The sequence below is a fragment of the Bombus pascuorum genome, chromosome 2, assembly GCF_905332965.1.
Source record: "Bombus pascuorum chromosome 2, iyBomPasc1.1, whole genome shotgun sequence".
NCBI classification, from domain to species: domain Eukaryota; kingdom Metazoa; phylum Arthropoda; class Insecta; order Hymenoptera; family Apidae; genus Bombus; species Bombus pascuorum.
Window position 1 is genome coordinate 10,428,448 of NC_083489.1, and position 24,964 is coordinate 10,453,411.

General features: G+C 30.9%; 5 protein-coding genes and 1 long non-coding RNA gene across 12 annotated transcripts; 3 read left to right on the forward strand and 3 right to left on the reverse strand.

Annotated features, from left to right (window-relative positions):
* The first annotated feature begins 239 nt into the window (after positions 1 to 239).
* On the forward strand, positions 240 to 1,514 carry LOC132916454 (GEL complex subunit OPTI). Its single transcript, XM_060976484.1, has 4 exons — positions 240 to 513; positions 596 to 699; positions 782 to 911; positions 989 to 1,514. Exons 1-4 carry the CDS (start codon positions 415 to 417, stop codon positions 1,028 to 1,030), a joined length of 375 nt encoding a protein of 124 aa, XP_060832467.1. The 5' UTR covers positions 240 to 414; the 3' UTR covers positions 1,031 to 1,514.
* A 366-nt stretch (positions 1,515 to 1,880) lies between these two features.
* On the reverse strand, positions 1,881 to 5,339 carry LOC132916451 (EKC/KEOPS complex subunit TP53RK). Of its 2 annotated transcripts, none has more exons than XM_060976480.1 (4): positions 5,203 to 5,339; positions 2,637 to 2,835; positions 2,294 to 2,557; positions 1,881 to 2,226 (listed from the first exon to the last, which is right to left on the reverse strand). In XM_060976480.1, the coding sequence occupies exons 1-4, from the start codon at positions 5,206 to 5,208 to the stop codon at positions 1,979 to 1,981; spliced, it is 717 nt and encodes a 238-aa protein (XP_060832463.1). In that variant the 5' UTR covers positions 5,209 to 5,339; the 3' UTR covers positions 1,881 to 1,978. The 2 variants fall into 2 exon arrangements, with proteins under 2 accessions (XP_060832463.1, XP_060832464.1); XM_060976481.1 differs by lacking the exon at positions 5,203 to 5,339 and adding an exon at positions 4,069 to 4,197.
* Positions 3,264 to 6,720, forward strand: LOC132916450 (uncharacterized). Its single transcript, XM_060976478.1, has 2 exons — positions 3,264 to 3,525; positions 4,483 to 6,720. The coding sequence occupies exons 1-2, from the start codon at positions 3,375 to 3,377 to the stop codon at positions 5,145 to 5,147; spliced, it is 816 nt and encodes a 271-aa protein (XP_060832461.1). The 5' UTR covers positions 3,264 to 3,374; the 3' UTR covers positions 5,148 to 6,720.
* Positions 5,635 to 21,954, forward strand: LOC132916446 (rab11 family-interacting protein 4A). 6 transcript variants are annotated; one of them, XM_060976472.1, is made up of 11 exons: positions 5,635 to 5,776; positions 9,033 to 9,142; positions 9,220 to 9,591; positions 11,199 to 11,273; positions 13,156 to 13,194; positions 14,092 to 14,209; positions 20,301 to 20,465; positions 20,564 to 20,933; positions 21,031 to 21,176; positions 21,287 to 21,337; positions 21,438 to 21,954. In XM_060976472.1, the coding sequence occupies exons 3-11, from the start codon at positions 9,353 to 9,355 to the stop codon at positions 21,558 to 21,560; spliced, it is 1,326 nt and encodes a 441-aa protein (XP_060832455.1). In that variant the 5' UTR covers positions 5,635 to 5,776; positions 9,033 to 9,142; positions 9,220 to 9,352; the 3' UTR covers positions 21,561 to 21,954. The 6 variants fall into 6 exon arrangements, with proteins under 6 accessions (XP_060832455.1, XP_060832451.1, XP_060832450.1 ...); XM_060976471.1 differs by lacking the exon at positions 5,635 to 5,776 and adding an exon at positions 7,436 to 8,583; XM_060976468.1 differs by having other exon boundaries at positions 9,033 to 9,591.
* Positions 8,771 to 9,129, reverse strand: LOC132916459 (uncharacterized). Its single transcript, XR_009660100.1, has 2 exons — positions 8,988 to 9,129; positions 8,771 to 8,921 (listed from the first exon to the last, which is right to left on the reverse strand). It is a non-coding gene; the product is annotated as an uncharacterized LOC132916459 (long non-coding RNA).
* Positions 21,955 to 22,610: 656 nt separating the features above from the next.
* Positions 22,611 to 24,808, reverse strand: LOC132916443 (piggyBac transposable element-derived protein 4-like). Its single transcript, XM_060976459.1, has 2 exons — positions 24,663 to 24,808; positions 22,611 to 24,538 (listed from the first exon to the last, which is right to left on the reverse strand). Exon 2 carries the CDS (start codon positions 24,480 to 24,482, stop codon positions 22,776 to 22,778), a length of 1,707 nt encoding a protein of 568 aa, XP_060832442.1. The 5' UTR covers positions 24,483 to 24,538; positions 24,663 to 24,808; the 3' UTR covers positions 22,611 to 22,775.
* Positions 24,809 to 24,964: the final 156 nt, after the last annotated feature.

The window sequence follows — 24,964 nt, forward strand, 5'->3', positions numbered from 1 at the left end:
TTATACGATCACAATATGTTTTAATGAAATAATTTGGCGGTGGTATAGTATGTAGTTATACAATTATATTTTTAAATATTAATGATGATATATAAAATATATATGCAAGAAAAGACAAAATAGTTTTATATATGTGTTGTTTACAACATTAAGCATTAAGCTATTAAAAATATATGTGATATTTATTGAAATAAATATCAAAAGATATAAAACGAATAAAATATAAAAGGAACAGTGCGCGTGCGTGAAAAATTGTATGAAATCTGTCTTGTGTGGCACATTTCCATAATTCAAGAGATGGAAGTATAGCAGCAGAAAGTTTAAGGAAATAAAGTGTATGGAATCTGTTTCACTTAGGAAATGTTAATGAGTTTTATTACATGTTTTATATTATTAAGCTGAGAAGGTGTAGAAATGTCACGTTCAAAACCTGAAAAGATTGGAAATGCCGGTAAATGCGAATTAAGTGTATGGACACGTGCGATAACAGCAAACTCCGAATGGCCGGATAAAGTAAACATAACCACACTTCAATTAATTATGTTCTGTATATATTTTCATGATTTCATTCATAAGCGCTTTTTATTTACTATAGGAAGAATTTCTTGATGTTATATATTGGGCTAGACAAGCAATTGGTATTATAGTTGGTATAGGATGGGGTCTTATACCTTTAAAAGGTTTCATAGCTCTACTATTGTAAGTTAAAATATAATATAATCGCAATATATAATAGCAAAGTTATAATTATACATTTCAAACTTATGGTTTAATATTTCAGATTTGTATTAGTTAATGCAGGTGTCACATACCTGTATTTTAGTAATTTTCAACAAATTGATGAGGAAGAATTTGGTGGTATATGGGAATTAACTAAAGAAGGTTTTATGACATCATTTGCTGGTTTTTTGGTAATTTGAAGTTATCTAATGCTATTTGTTTTAATCTCTTTATCTCATAAAGTTATAAAAAAAATTGTTATTCATAGGTGACCTGGATCATTATATATTCAGGACTACATTTTGATTGAGCATTTTTATAACTGTACCAATGATGATTTGAATGATGAAGATGTTAATACATATAATTCAACAATCAAGTGCTCCATGCATATGTGCAATTTGTCTCATAAACATTTTTGTGAAGAGCAATTACTTATCATATAGACTATATGCGCTTTGAATTTGTAGCGCAATAAATATACAAAAGAATTTCTCGGATAACTTGTTATATGGAATTAAACATTATCACAAAAAAGTTTCTTATTTCTTCATCAAAAAGTTTCTTTTTTTATATAGAAAATTATGTGTTATATTTTAAAGGTCAATTATTTGCTATTAAAGAAAATGTTTTTAAATATTAGTTATAAAATATTTTTATTTCAAACTTAGTTTCTTTGTTGCATATCATTGACACTAGTACTGTAAACTATGTTACGAAAATATGTTACATATGCCAAATCAGATTATATACCTGTGCAGATAATTAATATAAATAAACATTTTAAATAACCATATTGCTCAATATTTGACCAGATTTAATACTGGATGTATCATTCATAAAATTTTTATACTTAATATTGTTTTTACTGTTTAAATATATTATGTCTTAACAGCCTTAGCTTTTGTCTTAGTAAGCACAAGGCTATTATATAAAAAATCAATTTGAAATGTTAATATAGCTGTGTATATGTTAAATTTGATTAATAACAATTTATTAGAACATTTTTCTGAGAAGTAAATGACACTGATGGAAAAAAATTTCTATATCTATAAAGTTATTAATGTTTAAGTAAAAATAATCTAAATAATAAATCAGAACTAATTAATATATAATCTTAAAATTATAGATTAAAAATAAAACAGTACAGCTCAAATATTATATAAGGCGGTTTATTTAAGGTATATTTAACATGTATAAATTATTGAGAATATGTCAATAAAATGTGTTTAATATATTCATAAAAAATATATTGAAATTAACCGATCATTAATCGTTTTCGCCCTCGTAATTGTACTTCTTTATATTTAGAAACAATTTCTTTACACTGACTTTTATTTGTGTAATGTTTCTGATAAATCTCAAATATCTTTGAAAACAAAAGAGGTACTTCTGAATGTGCACTTAGTAATGATCGTTCAAGAACGTACAAGTCAACTGCTTTATCTTCTACGCTCGATTCTGTACGAGCCAAACCAAAATCTATTATAACAAAATTGTTCGCAACTAGAAGATTAAAAATGAAATAAATATTATATCATTAAAGTGATCTTATGATATTAAAATGGTATACCATGTTTTCCAATGTGATCGTCATCAATATTTTTCAAAAGTACGTTTGAGGTAGTCATGTCTCCGTGAATTATATTTTTCGAATGTAATTTAGCAATAACTGTTCCAAGTCCTTGCGCTATAAAGTTTAATAAACGATCATCATTTGTTTCTTTTGAAACTTTTTCATCGATAAAATCTTTTAGTATTATTGCGTCTTGTATATATTCCATATAAATACACCGCCGCTCTAAATTTGCCAAATATATAGCTGGTGTTGCAACCCCTTAAAAAAAGTAAAATCTTAGAAAAAAGATATGTTTCGTCAAATTAGTTTGACAGTAACGATATTCGTATTATTTTACCTGCAGCTTTAGCACGAATTATAGCACGGCATTCAGCTTTTATTCGATCTTTTGTGAGACGCTTATCTAGATCAGCATGTCTATATTTTTTTTCGAATCTCTCTTTGATTAATGTTAGTTTACCTAAATAAATACCCTTATACACACGTGCCTCGGCGCCTTGTGCTATTAATTCGAAATCATTCATATTGTTCAACATCTGAAATATGTATACAAAAATATGGATCTCGCATATGTATACGTTCTAATTATGTTATTTTTTTTGTATCATTTTATGAATTATATGAATTATTTCATTAAATAAAAAGAAGTAATATATAACTGCATTCTTTTACTAAATTCATTTTCTATGATTATAAAGTTATAGATATGTTACATTATTGATATAAAGAATACTTATTATATTTGGAATGTTATTCAAACTGAAAACAATATCTAATAACCCGTAATTAAAAAATGTTCACGTGACTAATGTTGTAAAATTTTATATGTAATAGAAAATCAAATAGTAAGTTGCTATTCGTGAGAAGGGAAGATGAAGTTATTCGCGCTAGCAAGGGCAAGATGAGGGCAAAACGCGAATCGATCGTTACCCGAGAGCGTCCTGCGCGCTAATCGCTATCCCAGCGCTAGTATTCGCCTGTACTTTGTTCCTATCGGATTGACAAGCTAATACTGTGCTTTCTTGTCTTGTTTAAATTACAGAAAAACGCTTTTTCATATACCTAACTAGCAAAAATGAGAGACGAGGTGAAGATGGACGCGAATCGGCTAATCGCCGAAGTTTACAAGCGGCCAGCGCTTTGGAACCAAAGGCATATCTCTTATCACAATCGCGAGGTGACGAACCGCGTTTGGATGGAGATTGCATCGATATTCAAATTGCCTAGTAGGTGCATTGATGAAATCGTTTTTCAATCATATGTCATCCCCGCGCACATTTTTATCATTCATTCAAACTATCAGCAAAATTTTTAGTCTCATTTTTAGCATAATAATATCACTCTAAGTGTGAACTGTCAATATTATTGATACAATAAAATAATTACTAAATTATTTGTTTTCTCAACCGAGAACAATGTTTTTGTTATAATCATTACATATTTATGCAATAATCTAAATTTTACAACGGCGTGTAAGACCAATAGTACAAATTTTTACTTCTATACAGGAAAGATTTTTTATATTGTAATTGCCTTAATTAGTGCAAAAAATATGTATATATATTTAAACAATGCGATTATTACTCATTTGTGTAGTATAGTATTTTAGTGTACTTGCTAGTACGAATCGTCGTTTAGTTAACCTTACTTTTTTCGTAGGGTAACATTATCGGATATATCGTACTTTAAATCAATTTGCATGTTTATTGTTTAATGTATGAACTTTATAATCACATCAAATCTTACTCTATGAACGATTAATAACTTACAATCTATTGTGGTTTATAGTATTAAAACTCTGGAATATTTAAATCGCAAGTACATACAGACTTGTTAGGTGAAGACGCATGCGTACAAACAGTCAATAAATTTCGACTATCGTATTTATAAATTACTTTCGTTATATTTGAGATTTTTATGATACAAATATTAATTCATAATTGTATTTCACAAAAATCATTTATTAATATAATTTTGCCTATATAATTTTATATGCGAATCGTAAAGTGTAATGTTCATAGAATAGGATAATTTTTTAACTCAATTAAAATTGCATAATCTAATTAAATTAACGCAAGGCTGATTAAAGTATTGAAAATATTATTATAAATTATTGAATTAGAAATCTGCAAGTATTTTTATTAGTAAAATATATAAAAATACATTGTTCATACATTTTTCAGAACCAGTATTAAAAGCAAAGTGGAAAGGATTACGAGATACTTTCCGGGCGGAGTTAAAAAAGGACCAAGTTTATCGCAAAAGTAAATTTCATCGAAATAGGCCAGTATGGATACATTTTAAAACCCTGCAATTTTTGAAAGAGCAAATGTTACCCCGTCCTCCAATTTGGGAACGAAATAATTCTTGTCAAGATGATGGTCGAGTGCCTAGCGAAAGTGAGAGTGATGGAGCGCTGATACAGAATGGTTCGTCGGTAACAAATAGAAATATGGACGATCGAAATACAATTGCGAATCATCTACTGTCGATAAATAACGATAACGGATTAAAAATCGACGCTGCCAATCATATAGACGTGAAGCAAGAACCCGAGGAGAATTTTGATAATCTTGAATTTCAGAGCGTCTCTGACAATTTAACGGAAAACGAAATGATGCTACAAAATATTTCTCCTGAACAGGTGCTCATGGGTGACAATGACAATATCCCGATAGATCCTTTAGAAGGCAACCGTTTCGATGACAATTATTATTTTCTTATGAGCCTTTTGCCTCATATAAGAACACTGTCCGCTGACAAAAGAATGTTACTCAGAATGCAAATGCAAGAGCTGATTTATAAGGAAGTTTATAAGAAAAATTCGGATGGCGTTACAGCATCGTAAAGACAGAGATATTAAAAACGAGTACATATTTTGTAACAGAGATATAAATACTTACATACATGTTTCGTTGGACCCGACTAATTTATCAGAATCATTTTACACTGTGAAATGAAAAGCAAATTAACTTTTATTTAGAAAAATTAATTAAATAATTAATAGATTGAAAATATGATACAAAGGGTAAAATTATATAGGCTTAAGTTAAACTTGAAATAAGTCAATACTCCGTAGGTTGAGAAACACTGGTGCTTTCTCGTACCTGCGGGTACGACCGTGATGTTTAGTGTGATGTATATAGGTGTAGTAAACGTATTCGTGTATTCACGAACATTCCTGTTTCGTTGCGCATGCGTACCTGCCACGGCTCCTCTTGGCTGATCGTTTCGTTCGTTTTCGCGTTACTGTTACGATTCGGTTGTGCTTTCGTTTAGTTTGCTCGCGATTGCCATAAGACGGTAGTGTTCATGCATCTGTTGCCTCGAACTCGATACTGTGGATTCAACTGCGTGTTTTCGTGGACGTACCTGTCTGCACGAGAGATAGTTGCTGTGACGTTTTTTTTGTGTGCGTCTATTACCTGATCATGGCTTAGTGTATACAGGTGTTTACTTCAGGTGACAGCTAGAAAGGTGCATCTGCCTCGGATTTTTCATTCTTCTTTAAGTTTTATACGTTCCGCATTCAAGCGTACATAATTAACTCATTCACTCCATTGCGACCGATTATTCCAAGTTGAAAAACTTCGTCTCGTATACATCAGTCAACATAATTTCTCTGCATTTTTTTGGAATTACCTATCGGTTCGGTTCAAGGTGAGTCAACGAACGAGCAACAATGCAAGGAACATCTTGCTGTTTCTTTCTAAAATTCTCACCCTCTGAGTACTACAAAAAATATATTATGTGAAATGAATACTAACGGGAACGAAACATCAATTATTTCAATGAATTATGCCAAATCAAATGTAGTATTTTCATTTCATTTTTAAATACCAAAATTTGTATATTATTCCTTTGTAGGTTATCACTAAATAAGTTTTGTGCAATGGTTGATCAATAAATAACGCTACTTAGGTACATTGAAGATAACATTTAATGGACAAGAAAACGTGATATTTATATTTTTCTTTTTCATTAAGTAACAAATGATATTTTGAATAATATTTCGTATGCAATAACGAACAATTGATAGAAGCGATTTTCGTAATCGCGGAACGTTGAATATCCACGTTAATCATTATGAAGCATATATTTCAGTAAGTTAAGAGAGTTTGTAAAAAAAGAGAACCATATTACTTTCATCAAAGCCTGAATAATGACAAAGTTAACGATACTCCCATGTCATTATAATTAAGGTTAGAGGTATTATACGCTGTTGAGCGTTAAATATATTCTTCGTCTACACTTTCGAGCTTGCTCTAAATAGCGTACTGGAATCTCCTGGCGATTCGAAACGCATCTACGCATTCCGTTCCGAGTGACAAGTACCTGGAAACCGAGACGCCAGTTATCTCGTGGATAATTTTCGTAACTAGTCGTAATAATGCTAATAAAGATGTTTGTATTCAAAACAGCACACCGTGTATTCATTTATGTATTGGACAAAAATATAAAAAAAATAACAATTATAGAAAATTGCATAAATAAAGTAAATTAAGACAATCTATACGTTCGAACTAATAGTTTCTTAACATGTAACTGAAAGTATTGTGAAAATTTAAGTATAATTATTTAATTATTATACAGTTACATTGTAGATAAGTAATAATAAAAGATTAATGTCACTAATTTATCTAAATGATTGCAAAATTTATCGATAATATTAGCACATGCGTCTAAGAAACCTTCAAAACCTTCAAAATCTTCGTTACCAAAATGACAATTGAAACAGCGAATCGCAGCAAAATATTTGCAAGACGATCTGATGTCACTAAAATCGCGGTGTTATATTACTTATATCGTTTCCTTTTTATAGTATGCAAGGCATTACATGCAGATGGTTTATTTCATATAATTTGTATGATTGAAATTTTGTAATTTTGATAATTTTCATATCAATTTATGGTTGTAATTTTAAATTAGAAAAAAGAAATATTATTATTTTAAATAAATAATGTATTCGGTATTTGGAATAGAATTGCAAAATGCATTTCATTCGAATAACCTGCATTTTTACTCAAAAAGCGAAACACATGTTAGAACAGATATTTTTAAATTAGTGTTTGTATTAGTGAGAAGATTCTATTGGTTTCTATATTATGTGGTAATGACAAAATCCGTAATCACTTAGTTGCCAACCCAATATATAAACTAAAATGTTTCGGACTGTTTTTGAAACAGCGACATCCGATGATATCGCGATTATTAAAGTACACTTTTACCGAATGATGTTTCCTTTCGTGATTGTCTCTTTGACTATCTTAATTAGTATGGCTTCATTTTACATGTATAAGGCACACTCGACACGGATATGAAAACCGATTAAATTAATGACACATGATCGAGTACAAGATAAATTGTAAGATATAAATGATCCATGATTATTTCATTTAATACCGTTAAATTCGTGTTAAGCACTTATATTGTATATATAAATATTATTGAATATTATTTCTTTTGATAAATCAATGAAATTTTTAACATGATATACAATAAACATTATTTCATTGATCACTTATTTAAAACAAATCTTGATGTTGTAACATAAAATTAATAACAGTCTTTATCTTCTGGTTTTTACAAATCCTTCAAAAAGATGACTCACCGCGGATCGTATGGTTATATTTCTTTTTACTGTCCTCAATCAGTCATTCTCCTATGTTACTGAATATGTACACGTTTGTCACAGTCATGTCTGGCATACATTTCTTTTACGAGTCAGTAGAACGAACAGAAAATGCTGTCAGAATTTTCCCTTTTATCTCACGTGCGATCTAACATGAATAACATTTTTTGAATTCTGCTTTCGTTAAAAAAAGGGAAAACAGAAAAAAGATACATATTTCTTGACCTTGAACTATGCAAATATACCTTAATACATTACCTACATATGTAGTACGTATGTATGTAAACACTTAGTTACTTGGAGTTTTCTCATGTAGTTGAAGTTTGACTCAGTGTACCATGACTTATTGTTAGTGCGCTCGGTTCTCACGCTTTTGTCGGTCTCTAAGTTGTATTAACATTGCATATTCATTAAATCACATTCACATAGATTGTAAACTCATTGCTCCGTAAAGTTAAGAGAAACATTCTTACCGGTACAAAATATCGTTATCTCTTTCTACCTCGGAGGAGAAGCTTGCCGTTAGTTCACCGGTCAAGAATGTTAAAAGGATAAAACGAAGATCGTGTTACTTTTCATTTCATCTTTTTATTCGCGAACGGTCTTACTCACTTAAGGTCGGATTAGACTGCTTCGAAGAGATATTTTTCAGGTAGCTTAGCCGAATTTATACTTTTGAATGGTTCATTGAAAATATTGTTTTCATCCGCATTTTCCAAAGTGATCAGTAAACAAAATCAACCTCTACTTTGGATAAATTGAACCGTATTCCGGTTGCCATCTTTCACATGTTTCACAGATGATTCATCCACGGTGATCATCTGAAGTGTGAAGGTGCAAATTCGTTTTAGCTTCTCAGTGGATTCTCGATAAGCTATGCAATTAGCTTACGTTTTAGTGAAAATTTTTTCGTATAGATGTAACTGAAGCACATGTTTTCAAATTTCGCGTATTAACCTAATTTAGCTTAGCTAGCCGCTGAATCCTTAGCTAAGAAGATAAAACGAAGATCGTGTTACATTTGATGTCATTTTTTTTAGAAGCGATTAGTCTTACTTTCTTGCTGTTCCTGACCGTCTGACTCATTAGAACGTTTTTCAGTAACGACCGGTTTTACTGGCGAGGTAGTCGGCGATTAAAGGAGTTCGGGCATCCCTCCGTTCTCGTTGTTCACCGAGCTTCGGCTCCAATCTGGCCGATAACGAAGGATGGTAAGCTCCCGTTCGCCCGGTGTAAATGTCTCGCCAGCTAACAGCGTGGCTACATCACGTGTCGTCGTGTCTGACAGTGACGTAGCTCGTGATGGTGACGCCATCTTACCGAGCACCCGCCAATCATATCGCGTGGAGGACGAGGGTGGTCACGTAAACGGAGCTCCTGGTGCCGTCGAATGGAGCCAAAGCGGTCCGCCCTCGCTTTCTATGTCCGTCGACCTGCATAATCTCATCAATCCGAATCTCCAAGACTCCGGGCATTATTCCGCTAGTCTCGAACACGCCGATGCCTCTGCGTCATCCTGTAACGTTAAATCTGCGAAAAATCACGAGGAAGAGGAAAGCTACGAGGCGTTTGGAGCCGTTGAGGGTGACGCTGATGACGGGGTGGAATCACCAGGTGGTAGCAGTTCTGCACCCTCACCCACAGGAAACAATACTGTCAAGTAAGTTCGTTGCCTCCTCTGTTTCTATATATACGTACTACCTGTATATTGATCGTCTTTTTGCGCGATAGTATCGATAGTATCTATACTGGTTTGGAGAGATCGAAGTACATTTTGCGCGCGAACATTTTTAAGTTCGACAAGCTTAAATTCCGGACATGACCTGTAGAGGGTGCATTGATCGTTAAGCACACGTATATGAATTAATGAAATAATTGTGTTTACAACTAGACTGCGAATGTTTATATATTTATGGAAAATTGGAAGATGCAAAAATTTGCAAAGTACGTGAAATATGAAAAAGTATGTAAAATATTAAAAGCAAAACACACGTTGTAATATTTATTAAATGAACCAAATCTCTATTTGGATCTCATTTTTTTAATTATATTGATAAAAATATCATTTTGTATAAATGTCTATAGTCTATTTATAATTCAGGCATGCCTGTGAAACTTTTAAATGAATGATCAGGATAATTAAGAAGATAATTGCATTTTGTGATTTCTGGCAATACTATCTGCGTTTAATTTTATTCTCTTGTTTGAATCGTTGGAATAATAAATTAATAGAGAACAGTGGTGTATAAAATGTAACAGATACATTCAATTTAGATTCTAATAAAAGAAAGGGAGATTATTTAGTAAAATATTATTTAGAATAACGACAGGCACATCTTTTTTCTTAAATCTTTAACATTAAGAAATAATATCGTATCGAATGACATTTTGACATTTGTTTAAAATAACGATCCATATACATGAAAATGTTTGATAGTATAATATTCATATTATATTAAGCTTATTTCAAGACTGCTGCATCGAAATGTGTTTAGTTTTCACGTCAGGCACTAAATTATTTGCTTTGCGAAACTGCGTGTACATATTGTATTTTATACGTCGAAACTTAATACAGCTTTTCTCACATTTTATATGAATATCATTCGGACAGATCTATTCTCACGATTAAATCAATGTTTCGCTAGGTGGATGTGATGTGTAGACAAAAAAACTTTCACGTAAAAAGAGAAAATAACTGAACATCTTATTATTTTCTGCGTTTTCCGGAATTATTAATACGTATAGTCTCTCCTATTTTCTTCCGAACTGTACTGCGTATATTCTGTTTCCTTGTATATGTAATCATCTTCGATATAATTATATCTAAGAGTATATAATATCTCGTTTATGTTATTGTATATATATATATATACCATATTTATATCTTATAATTATTAAAACTGAAACCATCAAGAAAATTATAATAATTGGCACAAGAAATTGAAATCTGAGTTTAGAAACTTTCGAGATATATGTACGTACGTAAAGCCATTCATTGTTAGTCATAATTGAGATTTATGTGCTTTATCATGACAACGTGATACAATGCACTAATTTATAGATAATGTAGATGGTATATATTTTTGTAAATTGTTAATTTAATACCTTCATTTAACATCGTAAGATGCTTATCTGTTAATTAATGGAATTAATGAAGTGTTAATAGCGTATCTTACTCGTTTATTAGTAGCAATATACATACTATTATTAGGATTTCTAAATATAGCTACAAATATGCTTAAAGCTCCTTTATTCTGTTTTAATTAGAAATCCAAGAAGCCCCAATTCAACCATAGGAAGGCATTCTTGGCTACGAACGTCACTTAGACGAACTCCTCCGTGGTAAGATTTCTTTACTTTTTTCTTGCAAAAATTCCAAACGTCCTCCTATTCAGAATTATAAATTCTACGATTCGTATTTTGTTCGTTTTATGGGAATTTTAGTGAAAAAGTTTAGTTTACTCAAATAATTCAGATAGGTTCGCGTCCTATATCTGCTTGAGGCTGCTATTTCAAAAATATTTATCTTTTAAAAATTGTTATATGTATATTATTCAAACAAATAAAAATTTTTCGAGTTTACTGAATTTCCTTTTAACGTTAAGTGCTTCAAATATTCACGCATTTGAAAATAATAATTTTGCATTTGTATTTCTGAATACAAACTTTCAAGCGTTCGGTACAAATAGGTACCTTAACTTTTCAATTCGAGCCTCTAAGTATGCAAAACAACAGTTATACATAAAAGACAAGGTAAATTATGCCTGCAATAAGTCCTGGTCGGAAGAAAGCTCTTGGAATGTAGCACGAAAGTTAGACGGCATGCAAAAACGAAGTTTACGCGCCGCTGATACTATAATCGTCGTGTGTTAGATTTAATTCGCCGCGGGAGAATTTCCTTCGATTCGAAAGATGGAACAATGACGAGGTTGCCGTGCGAAAAATTGCTCTTGTGAAATCGTCTGATAAATTACGGTTGTCTGGTCGTGTTAATAGACCGAGGCAGATAAGAAACTGGTTTAATTCCCAAAGAGAGGTATCCCGGAGTTATCTACAAGAAACTCGTTAAAATTTTTTCCAGGAACATGTCTATAACGATCTGTAGGACATGGCGGAAGTTCTTACCAATAGTACAGTGCTAGGAACAATATTAAGATAACGTACACAATGCTTCTGCATTCAATGTTGCGTCATAAGAATTTTCCTAGATAATATTCACTTTACGAAGACAATTACTCGGTCTGTGTAGTTGTAACTAACAGTACCGTGTTTACAATTTGTTCACTGTTCATCAGTCGTGACATCAGACTTATAAATAAACAAGTTAGTGGTATTCTTCGTATCTGGTAAAATTGGTCTCGGATGATTTGAACTGATTATTAGGAGAAACGAGGTGCAAGAAAGAAGAAAGCGTTTTCGTGAATTAAACGTTTCTATTTCTACATCTATTATTGAGTATTAAAGCAGAAAATGTATAAATAAACAACATATGTGTGTTTTGTCCACGTCTACATATATGTATTGACGAAACTTTTTATGCATAAATTGTGTGTTATAATATATACGAAACATTTTGAAATTTCATTACATTGCATTTTCTACATACACTTTCGGATTGGTTTTACATTTTACTAATATAATCACAAAAAATCGTGGCTCGTGATAGTGTGAATGAAATTTTAAAATGTTTCATATAGTGCACACAATATATCTATAAAAATTGTCTATGATAAGTGTTCAAATACTTTTATGAACCACCGTATGTGGAAAATTACAATTTCAATTGCACATTGTACGCTTGCCAATTATATCAGAATAGAATCGATCAATTTGTTGTTCATCTTTTATAATTATAGATAATGAATATATACTTAATACCTTGTTGGCATCGTTTACTATTTCGTAACTAATTTTGGCCTTCGTCTGTTCTATTCGACTATATAGACATTTGGTTCATTTATAGAAATTGTAATTTGACTCGATTTAGGTATTTATTCGTTTAGTAGACACGATGCTAGTTTACTCGAAAGTTTTATAAGATTCATGATTTTGAAATTGAAATAAGTAATTGTAGGATCGTACGTGTTGAAGGGGAGAGTGATTGATAGCTGAAATTCATTAACAGTATTCTAAGTTAAGTCTAACACTTGTGTAGCGAAAAGTTCCATTGCGTAACAATATCTTGGCATATTTTTCACGGTCATGTTATTTTTTTTTTTTTCAGTTCCGGAAGGAAGAGACTTAGTTCCAATGCATTAGCAAGGTAAGAACAAACCGTTAATTTCATATTTTGTTTCTTTTTTCTTACGATAACAACATACTATGTGTTACGTAAATCGTTTTTCCTATCTTAACGATAGCTTGAGAACCGTTGTAATTATTTACTAAACCGATTAACTTCACAAAACAAGAAAATTAGAAAGAAAATTAATGAAATTATATAAAAGTAATGGAGTCAACCATTTTACCCTGTGAACGGTTCAATTGGTAATTAAACAATTCTACGCGTCGATAAAAATACTTATAAAATTTACGCTGACGAAACCAGATATTTTGTGTATTCTAGAATTTGTTAAGCACGGAATGGTATCTATAAAAACTAGCAAAAGATATTTTTACATATTTCATCTCTGGAGTTGGTGAGTTGACGTCACGGGATAACAATAGCAACGATGTAACTCAACAGCGGAGAATTTACAATTCATAGAAAGAACCTTTGGGTGTCCTTATTCAACTGATAATTTTCAAGTCGTTCCTTTCACGAAACGCAAAACGACAGACTTTCTAAAGCGTGGGCACTGCCTGCACACGCACTTCCACATCTTATTTCCTTTTACGCTTCCATAAATGCTTCAAATATACGTTTTACTTCGTTATCTATATTTATCCTCTTACGACATTTCATTTTTTTTCCAACGGTATCCTGTTTCGAAAATGTAATTATATCGCTAATATCGTATTTTTAATCGTAGCTATGTTTCTATAATATTATCAATGTATATTCACGTGTACGTACTTTAAAATATCGAACGTTTATGGTTTTGAGAGAGAAAAAATTTAATTCAATCGAGTTAAAAATTTAAATAAAATTGATTTTTCAGTAAGGTTTTAACGTTTATTAAAATTTGATATTTGGTCATTCCGTTTACTTTTTTTATAGCCAACTTTATCGAAGCGGCAGCTTCAATAGCTCTGGTAGAGGCTCCAACTGTGATCCCGCGGACGATATGTACAGCGATGTCTCCCTTGAGGATGATGTCATTGATCTCAATCATAGAGTAAGTACCATTGTTACCAATTATTAACTTAGATTCGATTTGATACCTAATAAGTGCTATATAGCTTTCCATAATATCACAACACTTCATGTATCTGAAGTTCCTCAACCAAAGATCAACATCGATATATAATTTCCTTAGAATATTAATCATGTCAAAATTCATGCATGCGAAATGACGTTTAACCTTATATTTGTAATTATTTCCAAACAAAATTATCGCTCTTACAGTACAAGAGTAAAATCTAAGGTTTTGCCGAATTTGCAAAGAACGTATTTCAAATTTAATGTGTGATGAGAGAAAAGGAATTTTATAAATCATCAAGATCTTAGATGCGTGCTACTATCACACCCTGTCGATCACCACCTCGATCAAGATCCCCAACCGAAAATCCTACAGATGATGTCAGATTCCATCAGCAACATTCACCACATCCACCACCTTATATTTATTATCCGCCGCCTTATCCACATTTGAATCCGTACGGTCCTTATCCGTATCATCCTGGCGCGTTTTATTCACCGCCTTATTGTAACGAGGTATCCCAAGAATCGAAAGGTTCCTCTTGGTTCAGCATTGTGTTACTGATCTTTTTGTTGCTGTGCGTCGTTAGCATTATTCTCTATCGATCCCTGTCTCGTGATACTCGGCGAAGATTAAACGCCAGGCTGCCCACCTTAGTGCAACCAGCGCAGGTAAATCTGGCTTCCGGTTGTTGCGTAATTGTAGTTTATTTTTTATTGTCATATTTCCCCACTAACGTTACGCTACCGCGATTGTTTTAAAAGCATAAACGCCTGTTAATTACGGATCGTTACAAAATTAAATAGAGAGCGTTCAAAAGAAATGGTTCAAGATTTTTGGGTTGTGAAACACTTACTCGTGAATTCTTTTGATTCGAAAGGCAATTCAAATTAGTTACAGCAAAATCATAGTTCCGGTATCATTAATAATTAACTTGCTTCTATTTGTAAAAGGTATTTGTTTTGTTAAAGGTGTGAAAGTCAGTGAACAATAAAGCAGGAAGATGTGTCTACAATGATAAAGTTGTACTAATACTAGACACTACAAATAGGAGGAAGTTAGTCCATTGTAATATTGAAACTGGCAATCATTATTACTTTCACAGGACTGAGTTTTAGATTTATTTCTATATAGATAGATAAATCAATTGTTCTATAAATCTTGAACTCTTTTTCTAGATATTCCACGATTATTTTAACTGTCAATGAGTACAATAATAATCATAAATAATCATAAATGTATAGACGAAAATAGTGATAATATTAAAAATTAAAGATAGCGATTGGAGTAAACGATAGACGTAAAGATATTTCCAATTAATTTCGAGTAGATATAATTTAAAAAAATGGAGTGCGTTTTAGAAGATTAATAATAAATAGAGAGCACAAACATTTCTCACATCCAGGATTATAATCGTGGGGACAGGGTCCTTTAAAAAAAACGATTTCCTGACCGGACAACCCCTAAAAACGGTGATCTTTTGAACCTGTAGACCGCGGACAGAAAAAGGGATGCGAAACAGAATTATCCCGCTGAATTTGTTCTATATTCTGATGTAACTGATCCACTCGATAGAGATTACAATATTATCTGCGATGGATGCGAGGATCGTCAACGTGGAAATCAATCAGACTGTATATGGGACAGAAGTAGAAATGACAGTATCATAGAGTATTCGTCGGAGAATAAAATCAATGTTGCTACAGATATATCTGGTACGTCCATGAATGAAGTTTCTCGATCGGTTGCTACTTAAAACCATGAAAGTTGAATAAAAATAGAAATCAAGTGATCAAGATTTAATAAAGAAAAATATCAAATAAGCAATATCGACAAGCAATAAAGATCGAGTAATAAAAATAAAAATAAAAATTCAAGCAATTAAAATTTAATACATATCAAGAAAACCTCTGATGTTTACACCTTTTCTTGGTACTTCACTGTTTACATATTACACATAATACCACAAATTTATAGGCAAGCTGATAATTATTGCGATAGCTAGAGGAAGAAATTGTACAATTACGAGTAAATGAGTGAATTGCATAAGAGCAAGGTAACTCATTTTATCAAGAGGCGTGATGTCTGTATTTGATGTAAATTCAATTGCATGTTTTATCGTGCATCAAATTGTACGTTATTCATAAACCGATATATTTATTACAGGTTTAATACTGTTTCTTAATGAAGACGAATAAGACTCTCGAGTCAGACAAGTGTAATCAAAATACGGAATGAATGAAGTCCGTTAATTCATTGGATAAAACAGAATTCCAGGATTTGTTACTTCTTTATAGTTATTAAAAGCAACCATTTACTATGACGATATACATTTGATATAGAAGTGATTTTAGACGCTCTGTTAATGTGTATATTTTTATAACATGAACATATAAAATTTATACAAAATTTTATTGCAAGAATAAACTATCTATCGTTATAATAATAGAGTGAAGTAGCGAGGAAAATAGTTTTGTGATTTTGTATCGTATTCATTTTTGAACCTCGAATAAAAAATTACATATATTTAACTTTCATAAAAAGATAAATTAGTATGTAGTTTTATGTACTCTGTTATGTAATGCTTACGTAATGTAATGCTTTTGTAATGCTTTTTAATTGTTCGCGTAAGGAAAACTGAATATATCTTCACGAGAGTAAAAGTAAATTAAAGAGATTTATAGAACAAATTGGTATAAATGAAACAATTATAGAAACGCGTGAATAATAATGGGGCACAATAAAAAGAACCGTGTTGAAATATTCAATCGAACTAATTTAACTCTTGGTTTTAGAAAACTAAACATAACTAAAGATAGTATTTAATTAAATTAAATACTACATTAAATGATACGAACGAATAAAGTTATGAATCATGATTCACGATAACTCGTAAAATAAGCATAAAGTTTATTAAAATACATAATAAAATGCATAATATATTTTTTCATTGAATAAACAAATGCAACACTGAGCTCGATAGACAAATACGATCGGCATACGAAATAATAAAATTTATTAGTTGTTATATAAAATCTTTAACGAACTAAATTAGTCAGGTGTTAACAAGTAAAACGGAAACGTAAAAATTAACAAGTTTATCGGAAATTAATTTGAAATAAAGTATGACATGTACTAGATCACAATCTGATGGAATTATTGAGTGGAGAAGTTGGCCTTTTATAAATTTTTTTATTATTCTTGTCGTGATTGGTTATCTCGTATGTACTGTTTATAAGAAATTAAAAGATTCGGGTGGACTTCCGGTTCCAGATTTGATGCAATGAAAACCAAGGATCATGAGATACTTTTCCATTGAAGTCCTTATATTGATTCCATACATAAGGTTATACATAATTTTATACAAATAAGTTTTAATAGACTCATTCAGCTAACACAACTCTATAATAATAATAAGTTACAGAAAAAAATTTTCTTTCTGAATTGAATAAACTTAATAATATACTACTATCTTTATTTAAACCTTTGTTCATTTAAAACGTAAATTTTGTAGTCATTTATACATTTATATACGATTTGTTTACAATGATAATGGCCTGTTCATGGGAGTAGCTCTTAGTCACGTGTACGATGTTTCACAGATAATTTTGACGTCAAATCTGTTCGATAGTAACACAAACCATGCATTTGTAAAATGATCTGGGGCGTACATAGTTTTCTATATTTATTAAAACTATCGCACTACATATGTAAATTAATAATGACATAAATATGCGTTACTAATCGGAGAAATATCATTTACAATTAAAACAGAATAGTTTGTAATATAATACACTATTTACTTAATAATTTCAAATTCCGATAACTTTAATTCATTATTATATTATTCCTTTATAATATTATTCCTTTTACGAAACTATATACTAAACGAGAAAAACATTTACATTTTGTAGTTCATTAGTAGGTAAAAAGAAGCACACAAAATACATTCTATTGGCTTTAATTGGATTTCTAAGGCATGCGTAGGGGTGGGCGAAATTCTGTTCAGTATAACATGCCACGTACGATATGTGTATACATTCAGCGGAGTTAGTCGATACGTAGTATGGAGTTCACAAATAGCCTCTCGGCTACTCCCAGGTTACAGTGGGCGATTGAGACGACCGATTATATTCGAAGTACGCCCAAAGAAACGGATGTGCGCGTAGTGCTGTGCTTTTCTCTGTACATCTCAGATTGTCTTCGTGTTTATTCTCGATATTTACCTATTGTTGCGTACTTGGACACATGAAATTTCGAGGTTAGGTTAGTGACAAGAATTGTTGACCATAGAAGAGGATGGATAGGGAACCGGCGTGCCTTCACGTCGTTCTAACGGAATAATCTCCTGTATCGGATTAGTCAAAGAGGATGACGAGTCTACCTGACACAGGTGTGACGTGAGAGATCACGAATTAGAATGGATTCGAACAATTACGATGAGCAAACAGACACAGGTGCGATCGAACGTTATGATCGTGATAATCGAATAACTTCCGGGGAGGGGCCGTCTCCTGGACCTGGAGCCGGCCTCGAATATGATTTATGGGAAGGCCAGTTTCAATTTGTCGGACAGCCGTCTTCTCGCGGTAGTCGACTACCTCGTCGTCGTGGTCCTCGGCTTACCGAGCAAGTAAGATAGTATACTGAGATTATCACAGATCGTTTTCCATATATGATTTATTCATTTCTTATGATAACGATAACGTAACATTGAATGTAAACAGAACATCAAATGTATCGTTAAAAGTTTTCAAATAGATAAATTTGTTATTTTGTATTCCAAAAGTGATATCTGAAAAAATTTTAAATTATTCTATTGGGCATGATAAATAAAAGATAAATAAATATAAATGTATGATAAATGAAAGAACATAGTAAAATACATGAACACTAGTATATGGTTGTATAATATTCCTTAAAATTTTTGAAAATACCAGAAATTTCGGTATCTACAGTGAAAAATATAACTGGCCGGAAACATTTGCACGACACTGTAAATTAAACATAGATATTTTTAGTAACAATTATATTTATGATAATTCATAATTTAATTGAATATCTTTTATAGCATCCATAGTAGCTATGTAGTGCTTATCGTTAGTAATCATTTTTTCCTAATACATTATTGCTATCATAATCGATTAGTAAAAATATATACTGACTAATGATAAAATGAAAAACTAATAATATAACAGAAAAGTAGATAAAGGCCGTATAAACAGCCGTAAATGACAGCCGTAATAAATTTGACGTATCAGAATTATGATCTACTCGTTTATTCTCAATTTTTAGTTTAAATGAAGTAATAGTTACGTGAGAATTGGAATGGTCGTTTCTTTGTAGTTGCGATGAACGCGTCTGAGGAATTACAGAAGGGCGAAAAAAGGGGGAGATATGTTCATTCTGTTATACTGTTAATGAACTCTTTACTTCTGTTAATCGAATTTGAATTTTATTTAGCTAATCAACATAATTACGTGACATTAATATAATAATAATATTTTTTATAAAGATGGCGATTTTATCGTATAAAACAGAAATATCTTTCAATTTCATAGCAGGGTAAATTTACATTACATGCGCATTTATGTCTGGTATTCTAGAATTGAAGACAGTGGTGCTTATTAAACTTATTGTATGAATTAATTATAGATCTGTAAAAAACTTATTGAATTTAAGATGAGATTGTCTGAAACTATTTCTGGTAATTAATACTTACGTTTCATAACGATATTTAAATTTTGTTATATAAAAGTTAGCGTAATATTAATGCAATAAAGCATAATATTAATAGGATTTAATTGTTTCGGCTTGAGAATCACTGGCTGACGAAGTCTACAGTGTGAACGCGTACGTGCACAGGGTTTCAAACTCGAAGTTATCATCTTTACCCTCAAAAGACTGGGTTTCTTTATGTACTTCTATGCTATGTCTTTTGAAAATTATGTTCGTAACTTCGAGCATTAAATCACGTAAATCACTAATATATAATTAAAGGAATAATTTGAAACAATTATCTAATTAAAAATTAAGTATAATTTTAAAATATATTGTATTTTTTCAGGTTCAAATGATTCAAGAACAAATGCATGCTTTAGTAGACACTCAATCGGTCGGGGAAGAACGGTATGCTAGGGCAAAACAGGAAAATGCTATGTTACAAGCAAGAATACTAATGTTAGAAGAAGCTGCCAAAGATGCTGAAACGAGGGCTGAAGAAAGACTTCAGGTAACTCATTAATTATAATAGTCATTATAATATAGTTGATAATTATTGTGTATATATTATATATAGTAAATTTATAACATGTTATAATTATATCCTAGGCGGAACAACGAAGACATAGAGAATGGGCAAGCCGTCTAGAACGGGAACGACAATTGCAACTAGAAAATTATGCCATCAAATTGCAAGCGATAGAATTAGAAGGAACTAATTTAAGAGATGAAATAGGAAGGTTACGCGAACAGCTCGAAAAGGTTAAGGGAGAGAAAAGTCGGTTAGAAAATGATCTCGAAGAAGCTAGGAGAGAAATAGATACTGTTCGCGAAAGTGAGCGACAAGCCATAAGCCGGGCTAATGAAACTCACTATCAACTTGAAGCTATTAGAGAAGAACTTTCTATGAAAGTCGAAGATCAACAAAAAATAGAGGAATTAGTGCAAGAAGTGGCACAACTTCAGGCTCGTAATAAAAGTACGTTTTTGATCAAGATTATTTACGAGTAATTGATTAGGATTGTTCGCGATAATATTATGAAAAATTATACATTCTTTGAATTTTTTCTAATAAGGTTTGGAAGAATCCCGAGATGAATTACAAGCTGCAGCGGCTCTGCAGGCAGGCCGCGAACTTTTAATGTTAAACCCCTGTAATAATTCTACTGAAAAAGGACCTAGCCTCGCTGTAGAATTATTAGCTGGAATGAACCAAGATCAAGTACGTTATACTTGTTATTTTTATAGAAAACATAATTCTTTATTAAATAACTAATATAAATATTTAGTCTCGCACTTTATTCTCCTTTTTACAATTTGTGTTTTTTACAGATGGACGATCAGCTTCCTGAAGATAATGGTGGATTGTGTAGTATATCTGAAGTATGTACATATTAAGTTATAGATGTGTATATGTATAATTTAAACTTAATTATATCGATTATTACATTATATCATTACATTAATCATTAAATTATTATAGGTAAAACAAGCTTTAAAGGAGCAACAAGAGGTCAATACACAATTAAGGGCATACATTGATGGGATCTTATTGAACATAGTTGAAAACTATCCGCAATTATTAGAAGTGAAACAAACTCATTGAACTATTATATAAATAGACAATTATTGAATTCAATGTTAATTGTTGAAGGCAGTTGTACATTACTTTGTTGGAACTCTTTATTATTTATAGATTTATACGAGCAACTTTGTCATGATTATACACAAGTACCATATAGGAAAGCGATTGCCGTCCATGTGAACTTAAAAGATTAATAACGTGTTATAAATATTGAATTAACAATTTTCACTGCCATGTTAATATTTCGGTCATACATTTTTAATATGAAAGGCAGTGAACAAATTAAGAAGTTAAAATATGAAGTAGGAAAACGCATGTATAAAACTTAATTAAAAAATTACTGTAAGCTCTATATCGTCCGATTTTAAAATTCGGGGCCTTGTAATGTTGCCTTTACATAAACAGTATAAAATTATTTTCACAGAAATAATTAATGTATAACGTAAGGTATAATTCATTATACATAAAATCACCAAGTTTTTTCTCATAAGATAATATAGATGCATATTGGCATCATAAAAATTGTGATGTGTTAACAAAATTTAATATTGAACTACCTGCAAAATTTAAATACTTTAAAAATTAATGCTGAATGATATTAAGAATGTAATGAATTGATTATATTTTATTATAGTTTGAACCTACTTACGAATCCAATAGAACTCAATTTTTGAAAATTAAGAACGATTTTAATAATTTGTTATATTAGGTTCAAAATTTTTGAATAAGCTATAATTATAAATTTTGGAATTTGTAACCAAATAATTATCTTTGTGGATCTAAAAATTTTGTAATCGAATAAATTTAATTCGTTTTTATACCTTATTGAGGAAATAAGATAAAAAGATTATTGATGTCACAATTTTTATAATTATTATTAAAAGAAAATATGACAATTATTAATGAAACTTAATTCAACTATTTTGTACATAATTGTTAGATAACAAATTTTTTACATAACAAAATATAATAAAAAACAAATTCGAAACTAAAAATTAAATGTTATCTCTAAAATTATAATGCAAATAAAAAATAAATATAAAATTAATAAATAACGTGGTCCATGCCGCATAATTTTTACGCGATTTTGTACTAAGTAAGGTTTTCTTATATATATATACATAAAACATACATAGAAAACGTATCTTACAATAGGATTGATGAAAAATGATGTATTTATAAAACAAGTGGAACATTATAGAGCAAATCCAATATTTTGATACATATAGTTTATAGTTAAAATGGTATGTTACGATGTTCTTTATTAAAACATGTCAAACATAAATGAGGCTCATTAGGGCAATCAGCACAAAATGTTGCTACTCGTTTTGTCTTATTTCGTGCTAGTTCAGTACCAAAGGTTTTAACGTTTTCTTTATAGCAAGAAATGCAACGTTTTCTTACTGATACCAATTTACCCTCTCTCTTTTTAATTTCATGACGTTTCTTAATGGTTACAATTTCACGAGATAAATTTTGAAACCTCTCATCCTGACAATGTGATAGATAAATGACTAATCGTTTTTTGAACTCTATTAATGAAATAGGATTATTTTTTACACTGTTATGCATTACCCAAGCATTTATAACAGCTGTATTTAATAAAAGTTCAAATGCTAATTTTTTATACCATTTTACATTCTTGTGTGATGAAATACAACATATTGTCATTTGGTCAGAAATATCACTTGAAGGCTTGCCTTCATTATAATCAAACAAAATTTTAGGTTTAATATAATTAGATCTTCTTCTTTTAAGAGTAACTGATTCTACAGAATGTTTAGTAGACAATAACAAAACATCGCGTTTATCTCTCCATTTTATCAACGTTATACCAATGCTGTTCTCCTTTGCAAATATTTCTCCTCTTTTTAATTTTTTTGTGACAACTTCTTTAGATATTCCACGACAATTTCGTTGGACCATTCCTACTAAATGTGTAGTTTTAGTAATTAATTCTTGAGCCAAGTCTATACTCGTGTACCAACGATTAGTACATACAGTATGTCCCTTATAAAATATATTTTGACAAAGTGAAATAACAGCATTTGTAGGATTCGCTGTTTCTTGGTCTGACTTTTTGCTGCAATATATTTGAAAGTTATAAGTGTATCCTGGATTGAAACATAATTTAAATATCTTGATACCATATTTATATTTTTTTTGTTTTATCAATTGTTTAATACGACTATGAAATGGTATTACAAATTCATCGATATAAAGAGTTTCAGGTGGATCATAGTATTTCGTGAAATTTCTATTTAATGTATCAATAATTGGACTGATTTTATAAAGTCGATCATTTAATAAATTTGCATTTTCATTATTTGTAAAATGCAACATTTGTAAAAGTAATTCAAAGCGACTTTGTGACATTATAGATTGTGGGAAACTTTGTGTAAATATAGAATCCTTGGACCAGTACAAGTGTAATTGAGGTAGTTTTACTAAATCCATCCAGATGAGAAGACCAAACAGTCTCTTTATTTCATTTTTGGTAGTAGGAACCCATTGGTTCAAACGACTTGATCGTTTCTGTGATAATACTTGTGCTGCATATAAATTAGTTTGGTGTGCTATTTCTTGAAATATTGCTTCAGTAACTAGCGATAAGTAAAAATATTCTTCTTTGTTTGGATTGTATTTAAATGATTTTAATCCAGGTATACCCACAAAGGGCTTGATATCAGGTTGATTTCCAACTGGATTTATCCATACTTGATCTTGTGAATTGATATTATCATTAATATCGCCTTTATTGCTGTCACTTTCGTTGGAAAAGATTGAATAAGACTTAGAACTTGAGGCATCATGATTGGTTTCACTCGATGTGAAGCATAATAATCTGTCAGAAGATGTAATTTTTACTTCGCAGTATGGTTTTCTGTCAGGTGAGAACTCTAGTTCAACAGATACATCACTGGAAGTCTCTAATTCTTGCATTCCTATATATTGAATTTGTACATAGATAATACAAATTGAGTATTGTATAATTGAACCTATAAGCAAAATTAGATAGTTAAAAAAAAAGAAATACATCACACATATTTGATAAATTAAAGAAGATTTAAAAAAAGATTTATTAAATTAAAGAAGATTTATCTTTTCAGATATATATCATACCTGTTATGTCCTATTTATTTAATTTCTGAGAATATCTTTAAATTGATGTATATGTTTTAAAGACATTTCATAGCCTATACCATTATATACATGCTTAATAATGCACGATATAATAACTACTGTCCTAAGTGTCTATGTTTGTTAGTATGGTGAAATATCGATAGTCGGCACTATCGATAGCTTCCAACAGATGGACACATCGACCATCGATAGCTATCGATAGCGATGGTATATAATACTAAATAATACAATACATTTTGTATATTACACGCTACTATTTTGTGTTAGAAATAAAAGGTAAA

Bases quoted from the DNA above. Each gene is read 5' to 3' on its own strand.
- LOC132916446 (XM_060976468.1), top strand. From the start codon at position 9,140: ATGGTAAGCTCCCGTTCGCCCGGTGTAAATGTCTCGCCAGCTAACAGC. The intron at 11,274-13,155 runs GTAAGATTTCTT...TTTTTTTTTCAG, and splicing joins CTTAGACGAACTCCTCCGTG to TTCCGGAAGGAAGAGACTTA. The intron at 13,195-14,091 runs GTAAGAACAAAC...CTTTTTTTATAG, and splicing joins AGTTCCAATGCATTAGCAAG to CCAACTTTATCGAAGCGGCA.
- LOC132916451 (XM_060976480.1), bottom strand. The intron at 2,558-2,636 runs GTAAAATAATAC...ACTTTTTTTAAG, and splicing joins AATTCGTGCTAAAGCTGCAG to GGGTTGCAACACCAGCTATA. The intron at 2,227-2,293 runs GTATACCATTTT...TTAATCTTCTAG, and splicing joins CGATCACATTGGAAAACATG to TTGCGAACAATTTTGTTATA.
- LOC132916443 (XM_060976459.1), bottom strand. From the start codon at position 24,482: ATGCAAGAATTAGAGACTTCCAGTGATGTATCTGTTGAACTAGAGTTC.
- LOC132916450 (XM_060976478.1), top strand. From the start codon at position 3,375: ATGAGAGACGAGGTGAAGATGGACGCGAATCGGCTAATCGCCGAAGTT. The intron at 3,526-4,482 runs GTAGGTGCATTG...TACATTTTTCAG, and splicing joins ATCGATATTCAAATTGCCTA to AACCAGTATTAAAAGCAAAG.
- LOC132916454 (XM_060976484.1), top strand. From the start codon at position 415: ATGTCACGTTCAAAACCTGAAAAGATTGGAAATGCCGGTAAATGCGAA. The intron at 700-781 runs GTAAGTTAAAAT...TTAATATTTCAG, and splicing joins GGTTTCATAGCTCTACTATT to ATTTGTATTAGTTAATGCAG. The intron at 912-988 runs GTAATTTGAAGT...TGTTATTCATAG, and splicing joins CATCATTTGCTGGTTTTTTG to GTGACCTGGATCATTATATA.